Genomic DNA, 21,785 nt, shown 5'->3' on the forward strand with positions numbered 1-21,785 from the left:
TACTTATCATTATAATCACAGAAGTGTGGACTTTTTAGACAATGAGCAGGTCAAAATGATGAATGAATTAATTAATGAATAGGAAGTGGCCAAGTAAAACCATTTTAACCTAAATCACAAATGTGTCGATAATTACAGTTGCAGCCTAGCTAGGTTATTAGAATTAATATATTCATATTAACACATGATAACCTTGTTTGTTCAGCTCCAGTAATTATATGTAGGCTATAACAGTTGTGTTCATTCTTGTATCATTCTAAGTAACTTAAAAGGATGCTTTAGGCATCCGTCTCTATCCTTCAGTGCTTACAGTGAAAGAGTGGAAATTTAGTGTAGTTTGACCGAAAGTGTAGCCGGATGCAATTCATTACCTAATTCGCAAAGCATCAACGCTTGTTCTGAATTTTGCTTTTAATTTGATCAAAATGTAGGCTATGGCCCATTTTTACATTTTAAAGGCCTACAAAAATATAGCTCTTCAACCCCAAATGTTGAGAGCAAGACTTTTTGGATACATCAATAAATACCTTCATGGCTTGATAATGAGGGCGGTTGTTTTTAGTAGCCTAATAAATTGATTGACGCTGTCCGTTTGCGTGCGGCAATATTCGGCGCTTGTTCGAAGTCTAAAAGTCTAAAGTCTAAACTCTGCTCCGAAAAATTCTAGGATTGCGTTGTTGTCTAATGCATTAACATAGCTTAATTGCTACGATAGAATATTTTGAATAAGCTTGTAATAACATTTTAGAGAACTTATAATACAAATAGACACATTTTCTATATAGCCTAGCCTATTTGCTTTTATATATAGACTGTTCAGAAGTATTCAAACCAGGATGGACCAAGGCGCTGAACGAGATCAGAACCTTCCTCAGGGATTTTACCTGTTTCTTCATTTGTTTCTCCTGTATATGTTGGTTGGTTGCTCCGCGTCAGTAGCCTATGATACACGTAGGCTCCCCGTGGTCAACTTTTGACACTACCTCCGGCTGAAGCACTCGCGTTTTGGAAACTCCGTACTCAAGAATATACACAGTTAGTTTAAAGATTACTTTCAAGCTTTTATTGAAAAATATAAATATTAGACATTCTCTTGCACAACAAAAATGACTTGCTCATATTATGTTTATTATTAAATTTAAACGTAAAGGTAAAATACAGTGAAACTGAGGTCCAGAGAAGCCTTCCATATTGGAATACGCCATCCTGAAAACTGTGATTTTCTACAATCTACTCAAAATATATTAATCTTTTTTTTTTCTTGTTGTTTGTTTTTTTTTTTTTTTTTTTCAAGAACAAACGTGAGAGGATCTCCGTAAATGCTACAGTTTTGTATTAGCACTGTTACAACAGTTATACAAATTGATGACATTTTTTTCTGGCATTTATGTTACAATCTGATTACCATCAAGCGAAATGCAATTCCTCAGTATGTTTTCTTCAGTTGAGGTTCGAAGCTATAAAAATAAATAACAAAATCAATCAGATTAATAAATAATGTAAAAGCAGCACTATGGTATAGAATATTGTGTCTTGTGCTAGATGTGAAACTTCCTTTGGCAAATGGATGTATGTCACCATTACTTCCCGAAGATTTCCATCATTTTTCTATTGCTATGTGCCTGTTGCGCTAATTGTTCAGCTCGAGCCATTTCTAATACTTCTCTAAGCAGGTGGAATGTCAGGTCCAATGAAATGGGAGGCTCTTCGGATCGCTTCCCTCTCTCCGTCGAGTCGTCAAGCTGGCTAGCGTAGCTGCTTACCAGGCGACTGATGTTACCAACTTTGCCTTGCAAAAGACGCTGCGTGAGGTGCAGCTGCAGAGCTCTGCTGATGGTTGCCGAGGGCGCATCGGGGGACATGTTTGGCGTCGACAAGGGAGAATTAGCGTTGCCGAGACGAATGAAGTATTCCTCTCCCAGTCGCACCAAAAAAGGAAGAGACTGCTGTTGTAGATCAGACTGTGGACCAGGATCTTGCTGGACAGCGCCCTGGCTTTCGATAGCTCTACATTCATAGCGCGGTAGAAGAGCAACGAGCATTACCACAGTGGACACTAGGAAATTGAGCTTCATGTCAGGAGATCAGCAGGAATCTGAGGAATAAACAATTGAATTATATTTTCTTTAAAAAAATAATATGCTCATCTATATATTTCTCTGCGGTTCAACAGATTGCTTTTGACCATGGATGAGGAGGAGTTCGGTATTCTTTAGCAAAAGTTTTCATTGTAAATAATTCAAAACATGCAATGCATCATGTGCGTTCAACTGTGAGTGAGAATTATGTACACTCACAGTTGAACGCATTTCGTTAGATTAGGAATCGGTATGCTATACAATAGTGGTTATTACACTGGATTATAGGGCACCAGTGCGTAAAATTATTTTTGTTCTAACCACAGTTGTAATCCCAGAAAAAGCAGTTCATTTTTCTTAATTCGATACTTCTCCTGTTTAAAAGGGTTATATACTCTCTCCTGCCATATTATGTCAGAAATAGCTTTGCATTTCATGAAGAATACAATTTCCATGTGTTCATTGTGCTATTTTTCAAACAATTGCGCAAAAAGAGGAAACAAGTTTTTTAACTGATCAAATTACAGACTGAATTGATTCAGTAGGCTCATAATTTGGTTGCTGAACGCGTGTTTAAATTCTTTAATATTGTTTCCTTAACTTATCAACACAATGTTTGTTTTGTCTGTAATGAATTCTTCATTATTGATCAAAAGTTAGTTTTAGTGCCCAAGTTAACACTTCACCAATTAGGAGTCTACTGATTCTCCTCCTTCTTGAATTTGATCCGTTAAAATATGTTTATCTGTCTTTATGCAATCGCTTTGCAGATATTTGTAATATTGCAGAGTGTGAATATGGGAGTTTTATTCATGACATACATAGATAATTGAGACATAATGTGGGTTAAGTGGGTAACTAATCCCTCTAAACATAAAAACACCCAATCCATAAAACCGCTTGCTAAATTTCTGGGATTCCAACTGAAGTTGGAACGAAAACTGGCATAGGCACATAATGGTAACCCAGGACCAAGTTTGAGAACCACTGCTATACAAAAAATTAAAACATTGAGCAACAAGAGAGAAGGGTTAGTTTATATCACCATAGAGCAGCCGTATCATAAAGTTCATGAGTAGGCTACTAAAAGGTGCTAATTATGTCACTAACCACAGTAACCATGTTATAAGCGGACATATTTTTAAGCAGAGCTTCCTTCCTTCTTACAATGTTAATGTTATCGTCTGTTTATAATGAGAGTGGTTTTCCATGCAGAAGAAACCGTTGTGCTGATGCTTTTCAGGCAAATTAGTATTTATTTACAGTTCAGTCCATACAGGGATCGTTATTACAGTTACAGGCTATAAAGTAAATATTAACTTAACATTGATAACAGAATGATCTCCCAAGCAAAATTAAAGTTGTAAGTTCCCATACCTGAGATAGGTTATAGTGAGTATGTCCCTGGAAGATGGTGTTTTAGTTGGGATGATTCCCTCTCCCACTTACGGTTGTGGTGTATCAAGAACCTTGTAACAGGACGTCTTCAAAGGAAGGATCGCTGTTGGACTTTTATAGCCAAGACCTGCGACAAGTGTCACGCTCTGAGCTCAGATGTTGCGTCTGCGCAGATAAAAATGGGTAGACACCTGAATGAACGCAAGGACTGAACGATTCTTGTCTCTTCCAGAGACAGAATGAGATGAGTCACAAAAGGTTTGGTTCATGTTTGCACTCTTTCTTTCGGAATGCCAATTATAGTCTACGAAACAGAGTTGGATGTGTGACTGTAATGTAATGGCATCCAATTAAGTTGGGAGGACAGCCAATTCTGGGCGTCTTCGCTAAACAGAAACGCTTTCCTATGTGTTTATATAACTGAACCTCTTAAAGACACAATTGATAATAAACTCATCCATCAACCTTACCCAAGTCAAATGTGGGAGACAACATTAAAACCCTACTTTCTTCCGTCAGAAAGAAATAGCCCGTCACTGCCAAGAGGTAGATGCTGTGGACTGTGTGGCGGCTATAGAGGCTATTTATAAGTTTCAAGCGCAATAATGGAAATTTTTGTTTTGTCTTCTGTAGTTTATTATCAGTCTCGTGAAGTAAAATGGGTACGTGAATATAATCTTGACTACAGATAATTTTCTTTCCTGTATGCAGATAATTGATTTCACTACGTTAAATTTGAGCGCTATTTGGACTATGCTGTTTTGGCCATCTGAAAGCCATTGTTTAAACCCGGTGATTACCGCATGTCCCGTCCCCAACACTAATATTAATTCTGTTTGAATGCAACTCAAATTATTTCAAGAACGCTCAAAGTCATGGCTCCTACAGTTTTTAAGGGCATAAATATGTGCGTGTGTGTGAGTGAGAGAGAGAGAGAGGGGGGGGGGAGTGGAGAGAGAGGGAGGGAGTGAGAGAGAGAGAATGATCACAACCTAATCTGAACTCACTTATTTGATCATAATAACCCATTTGTAATAAGCTAGAAAGTCATTTGAACTCAAATTGTAATATATTACAATGTTGTGTTGTTATACGTTTACCACTTACAGCAATGGTATCATTTCGTTTGCTTTCTGTTTTAGTATTACTGGCCAGGTAACACTTTCATTGTAGTGCACTTGTGACGAATAAATTCATTTTAGTTCATTTCTTCTTTTCAAATTACACACCAGCTTGCTAAATTGACTCTCACACTGGTAAAATACCTCCCTCTTACTGAAGAATAATTAAAATATCCCAGAAAGTCTCACAATAGTTGCTCTAATTTGTTGATTTTCAATACTTACACCTTTTCCATAAACAAACTTCATGTACATACACAAAGCTTTACACTGAAATTGTTAACGGGAGCATTTGGTAAAATATGAGATCAGATAGTAAAATATGGAGATTCACATTAGTAATGCATATTTCATTGAATCATGATGAAGGTTTTAATGAAGACTTGCAGATGATTAGTAAGAATGCAAACAGCCTGAGACTGAGTAAACCTGGATCTGAAATGTTATTCATATACAAAATAAAATGCCGTTTATTCAGTAAAAAGCTGTAATACCTTGTGAAGGTTAAGGTCAGGCCAGACCACTTTGAAAAGTTTTTGATTTGTTTATTTCATACTCTACCTCTTTTGTGTGAAGGATAGGACCCGACCTTCAGGTTTATGTGTGATTAGTCATGTTTCCTAGTGAAACTGAAGCGGTAATTTAATACTGTAGGGGTAAAATATATGATCTCTTATGATACTAAATGGACTTTAGGGTCCCTTTCCAACGGAGAAGGCAACAATGATCAAGACAAGACCATAGGACAAACACACAACACTGCCATTCAGAAACCATGTACTGAGTAGACTAAAACTGACTGAACTAATGTCATGTCCAAAAACACAAGGACCATTAAGTCTGGCACTCCAGTCCATAAGTATTACATTTAAACTTTTCTACTAAACAAAGACATGAAGTCAAATGTCATATTAAACTAGGTATTTTTTATTTGTTTTTCCCCCACACAAATTGAAACATTTTGCCACAACAGCATCATGAATTAGAAATGGAAATTACCAAGTGTTATATAAGCATGATTAATCAGGAACACCTCCAAGAATACTCAAAATAAAAATTGCATTAATCAAACTGAAACTGCCCAGACAAATATTTGGTCACGTTCTAGCATTGCATGTTCCTGAAGTTCCCCCTGGGAAAAATAAAGTTATTCTATTCTATTCTATGTCGTCAAATGCTAAGCATGCTATCCCCTTATTATTGATGAAGGCATTATATTTGGTTTGCTGTGTTTTAGTGCCTCAGGTGCAATGTTGCACTCCCTCCTGGCAAACTGGCCGATTAGCTGAGTGTCCTGTGTTGAACACAACACAGACATTAATTTTTCAGACAAGTGAATTTGAAAAGAATTATGACTAGCTCTAAAACTAGGATTCAAAAAAAAGATAACCTGCAAGTCTTTTGCAAGTGAACCAAAATTGTTTTCAGTTTGAGCCTCAGCTTTAACTCCCCTTCTCCATTGTCGTCTATAGGAGTTGCACTGACCACACCAATACAGCTGTAAAATAAAAACCCCAAGTTTTTGACAGTTAGACAGTAAATATATCCGAGTTGACAGTGATCAATGTCCTGGATGGAGGGGAAATGGAAATTTGCTGTGGAATTATCCTGAGGGCGGGATGGGATGGATGAAGTTGTAGTAACGCCTGATATCACCTGTAGAAAGAGAGGACCAGTTAAGTGGCGTGGGACAGAATATCTTCCCCAAAATGAGAGGTGGAGCAGGTGGTCCTAGCATTGGTCAGACCTGGAGGCCCAATTAGTTAGGGCAGCCTTTTGGTTTGTGGGATCCAGTGGCACGGCAAAAGCTGTGTTTCTGTGCCAATTTTCTTTCTGTATGCAGAAGAAGTGTAGAGCGGTTGGCGTTGAAATACTTTTAACTTGGACATAAAACAAAGGAAATTAAGGCTGCTGCAGCCTTCCGTGTTGTTGGCAATAGCTGATCACGTGGTGACCATTTTCATGCTGTAGTGAGAATTGTCACTGCCACACATATTCATCTACTTTTACACTTTCCAGAACAGTGATTTCACTATGCATCAGTTTATTAGCTGCTGTGACGTGGACAAGCCTCAAGCTTTTATTGCTTTCAGTTCAGTGCTTATATACACCAGTTTCATCTTACCTTAACAGTATGCTTGAGTATTCCAAAGAGTTCAGTACAACAGGAACCCCAAAGTTTTCATATGGTGCCTATTTTCAGACATCATCAAATGCACAGAAGTAAAGAAACATCAACTATAATGATATGAAAGTCTTGTGTTCAGTCTCCAGGTCATCATGGTATTATCTTGTTTTGACTGTTTTTGCTTTAATTCGTTTTCAACCACATTTATGAACAAATATAGAATGATACCGGGTGATATCAATTTTTACTATATTATGTCAGTGTCTGTAAAGCCTTTAATAGGTTTCCAGCAAGGGGTCAGCTTAATTGCAGTGTCTTATAATTACCACTCAATGAGTTGTTGGGTCACCACTTTCTTCCCTCTTTGATAATATAAAGGGAGTGGTCATTAAAATTTGAGGGATGATAAAAAAAGTCAAATAAATTGCCATGACAGAAGGCCATGGTAGAATTTCTGAGCTAATTGTCCTTGTTAGAGTTTTAGTTTTCATCCCACTTCCACTCAGGATGTATAAAAAGAATGCCAATGCCGATGTTGACTAAAGAAGTGCACTTATCATACAATATTTGACTTGCTGCTTAACTTCAAAAAAGGTTTTCAAAAGGTTTACAAAAGTGTTTTCGTAGTAATGTTGCAAAGAGGGACAAAGTCGCCTTAGTTGTTGGATTTAAGGACATTTTCAGAGGGGCAGTATTAATATTGTGGGGTATTTGATTATAATGTAGGGGACAATTTCATAGAATCAGTGCATGGCTGCCATAAACATCAAAGGATATTTAGTGCAGCCCATTCTCAAATCAGCTAAAATGCACTGATGATATCCTTGTCTGAGAAAAACAAGCATTTACACTGTGCACGCAATTTGTAGGACATTTCCAAGGGGAAGGTACTGACCAAAACTGGACAGTTGTCTTGGAAAACACGGTTGATACAGTGTTCCCTGCGATATAACCCAATCTAACGAGCAGAATACCTGTGGGACAGTGGGACAGCGCTTGGTCTATGGATTGGAACAAACACTAACCAGCAGAAGCATGTATACAACTCTACAGGAAATGAAAGGGCCCAGAGTAGATAGGTAGGAAATAATGTACTTTGTTATGTTGCCAGATGGTATTCTCCAAGATCTGATGCAGAGGCTGTGGTTTAGCCAGTGAAAATAAAAACCAAAAACAATTTAAGTAGGGAAGACCAAATGTGACCAAATTAAATAAATAAATTGATAATGAAATAAATAATTAATCAACTAAATAAATAAATCGATAAAAAAATAAATACATAAGCAATTAAATCAATGAACTGACAATGAAAAAATAAATAAGCAATTAAATATATTAAGAAATAGATAAATAACTGATTAAATGAATGTCTGTTAATTGCTTTATGTTTCTTTAATTTATTCCATGATGTTTTTATTCCCAAAGGACACTTAGCACATTGGCTCTTTTATTAATTTAATATTTCCACTCGTATTTCTGGCAAAAGTACTTGACCTGTCGGTCAGCATGGAAGGGGCAGGGGCAGCTATGATCATAGAAACAGTGCATAAATAGGCCACGCCCCCACAGTGAGGGAAAGCAATTTGTCGCGCACCATATAGCAAGTTAGTATGAGCAGTCTGTGGATAATCGAGATAATCAAGACATGCCAAAAAGTTGTATGGCGCGCTTTACAAATTACCGAATTTTATGCCCTTTGCTTTGTTATCAACAATTTAGCTCAGGTTTTCACCCGGATATAGTCTGGTTATGTTTTAATCGACTAGAAACTTTCAGTTTTCAATCAAATGTAGCTGGGTTTTCAGACATTTGGTGAACCTGCTATCCCTCCAGGGGACATTTCAATAACTGTGGACCACACATGTGGACAGAACAATCGATCTGAACACAGAGGATGTCCGCATGGCTGAGAACTCCAAAGTCCAGCTCTCTCAGTGGGGCCTTTGGCACCTCACATTACCCCCAAGTAAGTGTAAAGTGTAAGTTGAGAAAGGGGAAAACCAAAACATAGAGTGATTAACCATAAACCAGCATTTTTAAATTAAAAACTGGAGTGAGTGTTTGTGGACCCCTTTCTCATACGGGAATCTAGAGGAAAGTATTGTTTTTCAGAAAGCAATCAATCTTGTCTTTAAATCAGTCACATGTCACACCATTAAAACTGAGCATTTTATGAATATTAAGGAACAATGTGACCAATTCAGGAGTCCAAGGGTGTCCAAGACCAATCAGAAGCTGTGTAACTGCATATTCATTTTGAAATTAGTTATATGGCAGATTATTACGGGAAATCAATTCTGTTTGAGAACATACATTTTTGACCATACATAATATGCTGCTGCAGTCACATTACTTATTTTAATCCTGTTTCATCATCATAAAGTATACACATACATGTCTCCATCAGGAGAATTTGATGATGGATGTGTGTCAGTAATGGGCTTGAGAATATATGCCTGGTGCTCAGAGTTCAAATAGTCCTCAGAGTTGTTACTTTGAATGATTTCATAATGGATATGACATCAGAGACAGATGTCACTGTCTCAGTCAAATTCACTCACCATGGCACAGGCAAGATTAGTCTTTCTAGACTCAACGTTCAATCTGAGCTCCCATCCTGCACTTGGAAACTTAATTATTTCTGGCTAAGGAAGCCTTTCAGTCCTAACCTGTGGCCTGTAAAACGTTATGAGGAAAATACCTTCGCCCATTTTTGAACATTAAAATTAAACTTGCCAGTAATGGCTAGGATCTGACAAATGTTTTTGCAGCAATTAAAAGAATCCTTCCTCGTGTTTAAACTTTTCTTGGATAATTACATCTGCATCTCAATAAAGTGTGATATTATTATTATTTATTAGAATATGTGTGGAGTCTGACCTTTCATGTACTAAAAGGCATGTAATGAAATTCAGCAAATCTGTTGAGAAATTAGATTTATCCTGTTCCATTTTAACCTTCTCATGCTGCCTGAAAATATATTCAGTACATATGTAAGTAATTTAAGAGTGCATGTATGATGAAAAGTATGTAATTAGATGTCACACTGGCTTATGTTACTCCAATGCAATTTACACCTCATACATTCTGATTAGAACTTTTCACTGCTGTATGCAGCAGGTTTATTTGCTAATAATAGATGGTGTCAACTATAACATATGCAATATCATATTAAATATGTCTGTGAAAAGCCCTGACAATAAAATATTGTGCAAGGTTCCTTAAATGTATCTCTTTCCTAAAATCGCTACAGTGATAGACCCAGAATTGATTTGCCTATTTCTGTTTCTATTTTTGATTGTGAGTATGAAATCTTCTAAATAAGCAGAGAAGAGGGGCTACCACAGTTTCCGCCCTTCTAAAAAATTAGCGCACATGTCTCTATCAGACATGCACGGACAATGAAACAATTCTCTGAGGGTATACTTTTTTTTTTTTTTTTTTTTTACAAAACTAGGGGGTTCTGTGTAACAAAGAAAAAACAAGTAAGAACTGAAGTCTGTTGTCTGAGAGGAACTTCAGGGCTAAGGCCATATAAATATGGGAAATGCCTGTTGCAGTCCAAGAATACACTATTACCCTATTACCCTTAATGGTGACATTTTGTTTGGTCTGAGCTGGCCACAGGAGGATGAGGTGGCATTCTGGGAGATCTGCGGGGGTGTATCACTTGGAAAGCTACATACAGTCAATTTATGTTTGTCCTGCTGCTTTTGCAAACTCCTGCACTGGCTTTCTGTCACATGGGAGAACAACAGAATTGAAAGAGAAGCTGCCTGTTAGTAGAAGAATTTGGAATCATGTTATAAACCAGAAGTTCTGGTGGACACAGTCATCCACCTTTATGCAGGCAGTGTATTTGTGTGCAGTAATACTGAACTTGTTTCAGACTTGAGACACATTACTGTGCAGTACGTATTGATATATGGACATGGTCATTGGCCCGTCAGAATCAAGTAGTTATTGAAGACACGGTAAAATATATCTGCACTCAATTTAATTTGGTAGAGGTGAGCATAGTCATCACTACCTTTATTTATTGTAAGTGGCATTGCCTTTGTCTAGATTTCAGTCAATCATGGATTCACATAATATTAATAGTGAAAACAGAAATAATCAGCCGCTGTCTTATATTTGATGTTCTTCCACTATTTTTCCACTCACATTAAGGAATCCATGTAAAACATCTCTAAATGGTCTTCCCTGTCTGTAGCAGATGTATGAAGCCCTCCAGCAGCTCTTTAAAATAGTCCAAAGTTAACATCTAACAGCGGCTCCTCCCGGGATTGTGTCAGCTCCCATTATGACAAGCGCAGGAGACTCACTTCCTGTTAGAAACCCAGCACACAGCCGAGCGCAAACGTGTTCCCGGTTATTCCAGTGACCGCGTCAGAGTCCCGTTCTCAGGCGTCTCACAGGCTGGATGGCAGAACGGCGTGAGGTGGCGCTGCACAAAATGCCACAGGGATGACTTAGAGCAGTGCCAAAGCATCGCGGGCATTTTTGTGCTTCACGAAATTGCAGCAGGGAAGAGGGTTTGGAATGAAGCATAATCTGGAATGGGAATTTGCTCAAGATGGGAAAGAGGCTTGCACTGTAATCCCAGTGATTCGAAGATTTCTACTCGGGCAACTGCTGGGGTCCACGGTTTCTGAAACCTCGAACCCAGAACAGTACGTGCAGCTGCACTCACCTCTAAAGACTGCTTAATTCAACCTTTTGTGGAATACTGACCTCTGTTCAGCATTTCATTTGTCATTACATCTCAATAAAATATTTGTTGTTGGATGAGTGTTTGTGCTTATAATAATACAAAGAAATGTGTTTATGTAACACTTTTTCTAATAGAGTCTGGTCCTTGAACAGTCATTGGGCAGCTGCTGACTCATTTAAGGTTAATTAGTCACTGCAATTAGTTAGGTCCAACTGAACAATTCTAATTACAGCCGTAATCAGTTAAGTTAAATACCATTCTGTATTACAAAATTTGCTGAAGGGCACACCTGAACTGAAATAACATTTAGAAATAGCAATATGCGTGCCACTGACGTTACTGTTCCAACAAGTACAACTTTCCCAGACCAACTTAATTAACAAAGGACTTTGGGGCAGATGGGTGTTAAGTGATGTCCGATACAGAACTGAATTAGATTTCGAGCCCAATAAACCTGAAGGTCAGGAGGAAAACAAGCAGGTCCAGCGGCTCCCTGGGATCGGGCTTGGGAAACGCACCTTTCGAAAGCTGCAAGGTGTATTTACAGAGCTTTTTAACAGGCAGCCAGTGAAAAGCACCATAATTACATCCAGTGACAGAGACACTCATCATGGACTATGGAAAATTAAGCCAGCTTCAGCTTTTCTTCTCTTTTTTTTTTTGTCAAGTAATTAAAAAATTGCTGAAAGTAGTTTTACAGTACATGGCAAAATCCGTTTAATTTTTCTTATTGACAAACATACCACACTGTGTTGGTGAAGCAAAAACATATTATTTACTTTTTATTTTGAGTCACAAATATTGATTGAGCTCAGGCCATATTTTCATGAACTGATTAGTGGGGTAATAACGCTGTTTAGGGTAATCATGCAAATATAATATGCGTATTTTCAGCTTCTTTTTCATGCTCGTTCTATCCTGTTCAATCTAGGAAATTTGCGATGGTGAGGCCCTCATCTCCCCCGAAAGAACATGGTCTTCATTTTTCATCTCTGTTTCTAATCGTTCTTAGGTTCAGAGCTGTATATGTGCGTCACAGTTTCGATGTTTTCACATAGCAGTAATTGGACAGGTCGTCTGTACATTTAGAGACGCACCATGTTTCATTAATCCGGTCTATATTAGTAACAAAGGGTCACAAATATCAATAAAGCGCTGGCATTGTAAACAGGCACTAACGGAGGACTCCAGCTGTCCACAGAAGCCAGCTGCTAATCTGACGTGCCTCAATGGACCATTGCCTGAGTGTATGGTGGAGCTCATCTCACGAAAAGGTTGGACATTTAGTAATATCAGCTGATGCCTCTAATTGATTAAAGTCCCTGTTTTCAGCTGCTTTTTTTGTTTGTTTGTGTAGTTAACCTGGAATGCTGGATTCCAGCATTCCTGGATGATTCCTGGATGATTTTGCTTTGGGGCAAAGCTGCAAAATAGAAATAGACGATTTCTGTGTTTTACTTATACAGTAGTCACTTTTGTGTGTATTGAAACCTTCCTTCCAGTATATTATCATTGCAGATTGTACTCCTGTTTTGCATTTCTTTTTTTTTGCATTATCCAATTCATTAATTGTTTCTTTGAAAATATGTTTTCAGAGCATTGTATGTATACTCGCAGTGTCTCTTAGCAACACTACAAAGAATCCCTACTTGTTTTGTTCTCTAAACATATCTGTCCTCTGCTCTATCTTGTACTTTTAAGATTTTTAACAGAAGTTATCCCCCATCCCCCTGTCCTAATAAGTCAAAATGATTGATAATGCTCTGTTCATAGCACAAGCTTCACTTAATTGGTCCATACAATATGGACTGAAGTCTGAACTACTGGCTGTGATGAAATCTACACATACTGCCCACAGAATTCCTTCTTCAGACCACAGGGCATGAAATCCAATGAGAGAAAGCAGGTAATCTAAACGACAAAGAAGAGATATGAAAATGATTTTATATAGAGGTGGTTTCACACATTTAAATCTGCTTACTTCACACTCACCTTCATACCTCTGTCTTGACGCCAATATTACTATTCAGGGTGACTGTTCCCCTCTATGCTAAGATATTCATCATGTTTTTATTATGACGCCTTAATAGTAGGTAAATTATATGCTATGAGTTTGGCTCTTGCAGCCACTGTTAAAGCACCAGGAGGAGTAAAATTAGCAGGTTTTATTTTTCTTAAAACTAGTTCCTGATGGTGGTTCCATAAACTGCTGGTATAAATGGAATTAAGCAGGTTTAGCAGAAAAGGCAGTCTCAAGCCAAGCTAGGATTTGCGAATACTGTATCTAATCAATCATCGAGAAAACATTGGGTGAACCGCACACAAGCTAGTTTAATCACTCATTATGAAAAGGTGTGATCAGCCTCAGCTCTACCTCTGGACCATTAATCACACATGCAATTACTCATCTTGCCACCTGATTTGTAATACATTGACAGACAATTTCTTACACTTTATTTCTTTCTTTTCTTACACCAATAGTATCTAAAATATTTCAGGTAATATTGCCAGTTAGTCATTTACAAACATTTTATATATTTATTAAAATAACTGCAGGAGATCTCTACTAGGGTAAAAATAGCATGGTGTGTTGTCCTTCGAATGCCTTTAGTCAAGTTCTGCAGCTACATTGCAAGTTTGCCTGAAAACTGGTGTGATACTGTGTTTGATGGGATTAGGTCTCTTTCAGCTATTATTAGAGTGAGAAGATTCACTGACAAACTACAAATATAACTCTCCCCGCAAGTATAGTGATCACATTATATTATTGGCAGCTTCTCCTATAAAAAATTACTTGAAGAAAGCAGAGAACATACCATAGTGTTACAATGGCAGTGCTCTTGCAGGATTAACACTATTGTGAGTTTAGTGAGATGTAATCCAAGATGGAATCAGTAGTCCAATTTATGTACATTTTGAGTGAAATTTTCTAAACAGATTGTGAGATATCATGCACTTGACACAGAAAAATGACTGACAGGTTAAATGACTGTCATTATCAATGGCAGACACAGAAACACTGATGAATAAGAGGGCTGTCCTTTTCAATTAAATAAATTCTATTACCTGCATTAGCTACCATGCTTAAATTATATGGTACATATATCACATACCCTTGCTGTAGACCAAAAAAAGAGGACTTAAGCGAGATTTGAGCCAGAATTAAAGTAAGCAGGCATTCAATTAAACTTTGAGTTAATGCATTTAACAAGAAAATATATAACATAGACATTTTGAGAAAAAGGCCCGATGGAATCCCCCAACAATGAAAGCATTGCTTATGTTGCTTTCCTCTCCTGATGAAAGTAATACTGTATGTTTGTATCCTAAAGTTGTCTTCATTCATGTTCAGGTTAGTCACCTAACATCTGTGCAATATCTGGATTTACTGCTTGGTGTCATGTATTTGCAAGAATAATGGAAATTTTTGTATACTGACAGCATGTCAGAATGTGTGTGCACAAAGCCTAATGCATCAATAAAAGTACAAATTTGAAGTATTTTGGAAGTGCTGTCCATTTTCCATTTATTTGTAAACATTCTGGGATTAAGCACCAAATATTCCTCAAAGGTCTTTTCTCCCATTTTTTGTTCTTACATTTGAAATTTCAACATTATAAAATTCAATTTCTCTGACAATATTTGTTCCTTGCTAGAAAATGTAAGACTTTCTTACAGAGGGAAAAGGTCATTACTTGTCAGTCTCATGACGTCCTGCTACACTGGCATTGACACTACTGTGGTCCTCATGTTGAGAGATCACCTCCTCTCCAAATAAAAATTGCACACCTAGAATCAACCAAGAATAGACCTTTTGTTAGCTTTCTTGTACATGGACTGATGATGCAACAACACACAGCTGGCCAAGATACAACTGAACAGCCAATTGTGCAATTACTTTTACTCCTTTAAAATGAGGGGGACTATGTATAAAAACAGCTCACCCAAAAAGGACGTAACCTCACATTGTTCCATTTCAACAAAATAACAAAAATTGTGTCACTACGCAAACACTGTTTATATATATTCACAAATTGAATTAAAATTCAGTAGGCTTGTGTTCCTGGTTAATGCAGACTCCTCTCACTGTCCTCACAGAATTGAGATGTTTTTTTTTGTTTGTTTGTTTGTTTTTGTTTTTTGCACGATTTCCATCCCATGAGACTACTTATATTTTCCTGTAATCATGCTGGAACAATACACATAGTATGCACACTTTTCCTGAATGGGTGCATTCAGCACAGCAACTGAACAGAAATAGACCAAGAAGGACATAGAGAAGGAATAGGAAAAGCGAATCACGAAACAGGTTCTACTGCCCTATCTACCAGGCAAAGCTGTGCTCTTACGTTATCCTACACTCAAATTCAAGGTTCATTTTTTTAATTAGTTTTGAAGAACCAGGGCACCTGCTGTGTATTTTGTCTATATAACTTGGCTGTACGCATAAAGCTTTGTGACGCAATCCTAAAACAAACTGTGAAAAGAAATGAAATATGAAAAGAAATATTTTTAAATCTAGGTCACAACCATTCCGTGTCCAGTTAATCCCCCATTTTCAGCAGTCTTACTGTATTTTGAAAGTGGTTCAAAGGTTAGTAAAGGCTTCTGTGAATCTGTTCCAATGGAACTCTGTGTTTATCTTTCAACTCCACACATGACGTCTTGCTTTTGAAGGAAAACTAAAGATCTGTGACCATACACAAACTGCGATTGTTCATTACTGTGTATTACCACAAACATCAATGTCTGTTCGAGAATCGAATATATGCTATGCAAAAAAACTGGTATAACTTCATAAGAATGATTAATATGTAATTGATATTGCAGTAGTTTATACACCGTTTTCTGGATGGATCCACTCAAGTTCTCAAATGTAAGAAATGTATATAGATGGCCTGCACAGAGCCCTGACCACAACCCAATCCAACACCTTTGGGATCAACTGGAAAGCCAACTGCAAGTCAGGACTAATTACCCAATCAGTGCCCAACCTCACCAATGCTGTTCTGGCTGAATGATAGCAAATCCCTGCAGCAATGCTCCAACATCTAGTAAAGAGCCTTCCAGGAAGAGTGGAGGTTGTTATAGCTGCAAAGGGTGGACCAACTCCATATTAATTCATATAATTTTGGATGAGATGTTGGATGCCAGGTGTTCACATACTTTTGGCCATGTAGTGTATATAGTACATACAATATACATATAAGACATGAACATAAAGTCATGAAATCAATTTGACCTTAACTCTAGAATTCCTATATTAATGGCTGAATTTGTTTCGTGGTCAAGTGAAGAATTTGCTGCACTCCACATTGAGCTTGATACACGTAGAATCCATTGGCATTAAATGCAGTTTTTCAAAAACCTTGTGACAAACTGCATTGGAATACTTTCTCCTTCTTTCAAGGGTGCAATGGTGTTCAAGAAGAGACACATAGTTAGCGAGTGTAATGAGCGTCAGTCTCTGTAATGATCTCCACTTTATTCTCTGCCCTGAAGAAATCAGAAAATGAGGATTCACAACCAGAACCCAGCAGCAGTGCACACTACTTACCATGCTTGATGATCTGCGCTCACTGTGGTTTTAACTATTCACACAAAGTCAAACAGTAGGGGAGTCTGGCAGCCAGTTGGTTAAGCATGAAGAATTGTCACTTGAATGACTGCCTGTGCCATTGACTTAACTTTGTGTTAGCATTCAGCCGGGTATATATCTTCCATCACATCAGGATTATTTCCTGCCTGTCGTCCTATTTAACACGTGACAGCAGTGGTCATTGCTCTTTCCATAATGTGTCCAGCTATTTTCACATCCGATGCTCTTTTGTATGGAAAATAAGCCTCTGGGTAGTCTCATAAATAGCACATTGTTTCGCATAAAACTCATGTCAAACCATGTCAATACCATTCGCGTGAGCTCCGCCTAACCTGTTATTTCAGAATTATTTCAGTTGATTCAGTCAATAAACAAGGGCAAAAGAGAACACTTTATAATCCATACAACATCATTTGCTGGCTAGGATATATACTGCGTTGTAGTGAAGAACTACAATAACTGCAAACCCAGCCTTTCAGAGATACATGGTCTGCTGGCTTGCATTGCTTTTCATAACTTCATTGTTTACTTTGAGTGGTGTGGATGGAGCTCATATTGTCCAGGCCTCAGAGAATGTCTTTGAATGCTCAAATGTGCACTTAGTATTAGCAAATACATTGATTTTCACAGCATCATAGCATGCCCTAGCCAAACATTTAGCCAGGGAGCTATACTGGGCTAAAACTATATATTAAGCACCTGGGAGAAAATGCTGTGGTATTTCAGATATGTCTCACGGTGTATTATACTATTGGGACATTTCATTCTCAAGCAAACTTTATGAGGATGAGTCATGATGTAGCAATAGTTTACTGCAGGTTTGAAGGCTATAATTTCAAGAGGTTTGAATTAGATTGCTCTATCTACAGGTCATGTTGTTATAATATATCATGTTTTGAAGTTTTCCAATCCCATTCAGAGATACTCATTAAACCTGACATAGCATATATTGAATTGGTACCTTTTTTTACCATGCTTTAAAAATGATGTTCAACTGCAGTAAGTATAAAGTAAATGGTGATGATAAAAGTAATGATAAATCTACATAATTTTGTTAACACCCATACCACCATGCACACTGCTCCTGCCGAATGGCTGAAGCTAAGCAAGTGTGGGCTTGGTTACTACTTGGATGGATGACCACCAGGGAATACTGAGTTGATGCTGGAAGTGGTATTGGTGGGCCAACAGGGGTGCAATCTTCCCTCTGGTCAAATAAAAACCCCACCGTCTTTCGGATGAGACGTTAAACAGAGGTATTAACTCACTGTGGTCATTAAAAGAGCCCATGACACTTGTTGCAAAGAGTAGGGGGTTCCCAGTTGTTCTGGACAAATTCCCAGTCAGGCTCTCTCAAACTTGCCACCTAATCATCCCCTGATTTAATTATCTACTTTAGGTAAAGTGTAATAAGCGTTCTGGTACAGAATGGCTGCTGCGCATCACCCAGGTGGGTGCTACACATTGATGGTGGGTGAGGTGAGTTCCCACTCATCACTGTAAAAGTACTTTGAGCGTTCGGAAAAGTGCCATATAAATGCAATGATTCATTCATTCATTTTGTCAAATATACCATGATCAACAATGTGTGGTTTCACTTACAGAAAACAATTCTGGCCGTTGACTTCTGTTTTTTCCGTGTTTCGACAATTTTAGCCTGAAGTCAAAATTGAAAAAACATTTTTGTCTTCACTGAATGACTGATTTTCTCTTTTCCCTTAAAGACAAGAAATTTATTTTTCTTTTTCTTCTTTAAAAAAAAATAAAATAAAAGCACCGACATTTCAGCAAAGTGAGCATGAATCACAGTGCGGTACATAAGCCATATGACAATCAGCAGACAGTGGAAATTAGATGAAGTACTAATTTCAGTACTCCACACAGCCAGGTTATGATGTGGTCAAATGAACATTGCCATGGAAATTTTGATTTCTGATTTTCGTTGACATGAGAAAAAAATGACCCAAAAGACTTCCACCTAATACGATAATGTGACTCCTTAAATCAGGTATCTGATTGTACTTATCCAATTGTGTTTTTAACATGTTTGCATTTACTGTATGGAGACAAGAAAGCTGGTTTAAAAATCAAACGGTGAGTTACTAATATTATTAGTTTCTGGAGGTCTGTCTTAGCTCTTATTTTATTTATCAAAGAGTAAGCTGTACACCTCAGTGTCTGTCATGAATACATTCATAAATCCTGTTTTTGTATTATTAAATGTGGCATTACGGTCTATTTTCACAGATAATCTGACAAACCTGCTAGCATCTTTTTTACCTTCAGTAAATTAGTCATCCTGAGAAAAACGATTAATTTTATTCCTCTGTTTGTGTCCCATGTTCTTTTTTAAATTCATACTCAGCATAAATCTTTCGATAACTGCCAAGTTTATTTTAAGAAATAATAAAAAATCTAGTTGCCCAAGCACGCTCTTGAATTTTGTTCTGAATGACAATATCGTAGTCTTCTCTTGGCTCGTGTCCTAATCCTGTAAAAACAGCAGCATTAAAATCTACTCAAAATGACTTTTGACAACAACAGGAACGTTGTCCTCCATTGATCATTCAGTTACACTCACATGAGGAAAATGCATTCTAAAGAGGTTTGTAAACATGAAAGACCAATGAGTAACTTCCAGACACATGAACACCACATTGAAGTTGACAGGCCTCCGCCAGAGCAAGTCAAAGTCAAAACATATCGATCAGCTGAAGACGGGAGGGAAATGGCAAGGGAACACATTTCTCCCCACCCCTGAATGCAAATCATTCACAAAGAAAAGAGCTTCATGATAAGCTTAACCTTACACAGAACTCACCTTCTTCATTTAGACCAGCCTGTTGTTTTTATGAACTACAAAACTGAATTTATGACATAAACAGCAAAAAATGTAAATAACACCTCTGTTCTTCAGCTGCATAATGTTTGTGTCGATGGTTGCCCTAAAGCCCCTGTCTACAGTATTTATCATTGAGAAAGACAGCCCCCCCCTCACGTTTAAGTTATGTGCCACTTTAACCTGATTTAGCTATGCAGTTCACATGTAGAGGGGATAGAACCCATAATGTATTAGCCTTAATGCTTCCACACATCATTCAAAGCTTACAGTTTTTCATCCATCAGGGAAAAGAGGAGCTTTTAAAGTCTATTCCTTCCTTAATGCTCATCATATCACAGAGACACAAGCAATGTTCCAGTCTTTTTAATATGACATTTTGCTGGCAAAAAAACCAACCACACAGATTCACGGAAGAATTATTTTAAGGTCTATTTAATTAATTGGTCTTCCTATGGACCAATCATAGCACTGTATGTCCACCTACTCAGAAATGCAATTAAATATTATTCTGTGTCCTTTTCAGAATTAGATAGATAGATAGATAGATAGATAGATTCCATTTTCATAATCTTATGACAGCAAACAGCACTAGAACTGTAAACTTATCATGACAGAAGGAAGAGAGCCGCAGTGACCACTTTGTCCTTTCTGCGTTTGAACACACATCCCAGTGACACGCAATCGATGGCTTGTGGCCTTTTCTTGGCGTTCGTACCCACGGCGCATGCCGCAGAGCCGGAAGCCTTGGCCTGACCTTTGGCAGTCAGTGAATGAGTGAGTGATGATGCCAAAAATCCCAGGGTCTCTCCTGTGGATTTGAGGTTCAGAGGTTCTGTGTGACACAGGCATACCAAATGAGTTCAGCCTCCTGCATGAACCAGAGCTCATCAAACTGCAATACCGTGAAACCAAAGAAAAGATACCGTAACATCTCCGGAATTACACTGTGAGCAGAACTTCTTTATGTTCGGCTCATGATCTTAAAAGCTGTGGGATGTCACTTAGTGAATGTGTGTGGACACCCGAGCATGAGGTCCAAATTTAACATGTTGATTGAACCCTACCTTCTGACATTGGAAAGGGTTTTCATGTACAGCACAATTGATTGTGTTCTTAATATTTCTTTCATGTTTTCACCCAATTATAATCATCAAATTGTAACAAATGCTATTGGATTATTGTGACCTGTTCAGCAGATAAGGACAGGGTGGGCCTCCGGCACATTAATATTCATATTCACAAGACAACCACTCCTCGTTGCTTGGTTAGAGCAGGTTGTCCAGTGCAGTAACAACCAAACTACCCAACAACACAAAAGGAAGCAACATAAGCTAGGCTTTACCATCACACAGTTAAACCTGAAAATCATTCAATGTGTAATAATGTTGTAACGCTGAGTTACTATACACTAACATTAGACTCAACGGCAGTCTCAAACTCCAGACATTACACCCGAATAAAAAAAGACTTTCATTTCACATACCCAAACTTGAAAGCTACTGTACTTGATTATCACTAGCTAACAGTAGGCCAACTTACGGATTTGCCACGTGTCTGTCGTGCAACCACTGGGAGTGTCGATAGCAGCAACAGTTGGGAGGGAGGGAGGGAAGGAACTGCACCATGCACCAGCGATTGCTTTTTGGCTTATCTACAATCATTTAAATATATTTTATTAAATATATGTGATATTTGTGAATGCAAAAAAGATTAAAACAACACATCAGCAAATAATGAACAGATTTCATTTACCTGGACCTTTAAAGTTGGCTTATAGGTGCAAGCATTAATTATAAATTCAAATGCATTTTAGCAAAGCCATTCCATTGAGACACTTTACACTTTTAGAGCTGATTTACAAGCAATATTGGGAGAGGGTGTCGAAAACCTCCACAGTTTGGAGCC

At 37.8% G+C, this 21,785-nt stretch overlaps 1 protein-coding gene across 1 annotated transcript; it reads right to left on the bottom strand.

Annotated features, from left to right (window-relative positions):
• Positions 1–1,040: 1,040 nt before the first annotated feature.
• Positions 1,041–3,743, bottom strand: LOC135253566 (corticoliberin-like). The gene is made up of 2 exons (XM_064333002.1): positions 3,456–3,743; positions 1,041–2,095 (listed from the first exon to the last, which is right to left on the bottom strand). Exon 2 carries the CDS (start codon positions 2,073–2,075, stop codon positions 1,581–1,583), a length of 495 nt encoding a protein of 164 aa, XP_064189072.1. The 5' UTR covers positions 2,076–2,095; positions 3,456–3,743; the 3' UTR covers positions 1,041–1,580.
• Between the last annotated feature and the right edge of the window lie 18,042 nt (positions 3,744–21,785).

Source organism: Anguilla rostrata, chromosome 4, assembly GCF_018555375.3.
Source record: "Anguilla rostrata isolate EN2019 chromosome 4, ASM1855537v3, whole genome shotgun sequence".
Taxonomy (NCBI): Eukaryota; Metazoa; Chordata; class Actinopteri; order Anguilliformes; family Anguillidae; genus Anguilla; species Anguilla rostrata.

Bases quoted from the DNA above. Each gene is read 5' to 3' on its own strand.
- LOC135253566 (XM_064333002.1), bottom strand. From the start codon at position 2,075: ATGAAGCTCAATTTCCTAGTGTCCACTGTGGTAATGCTCGTTGCTCTT.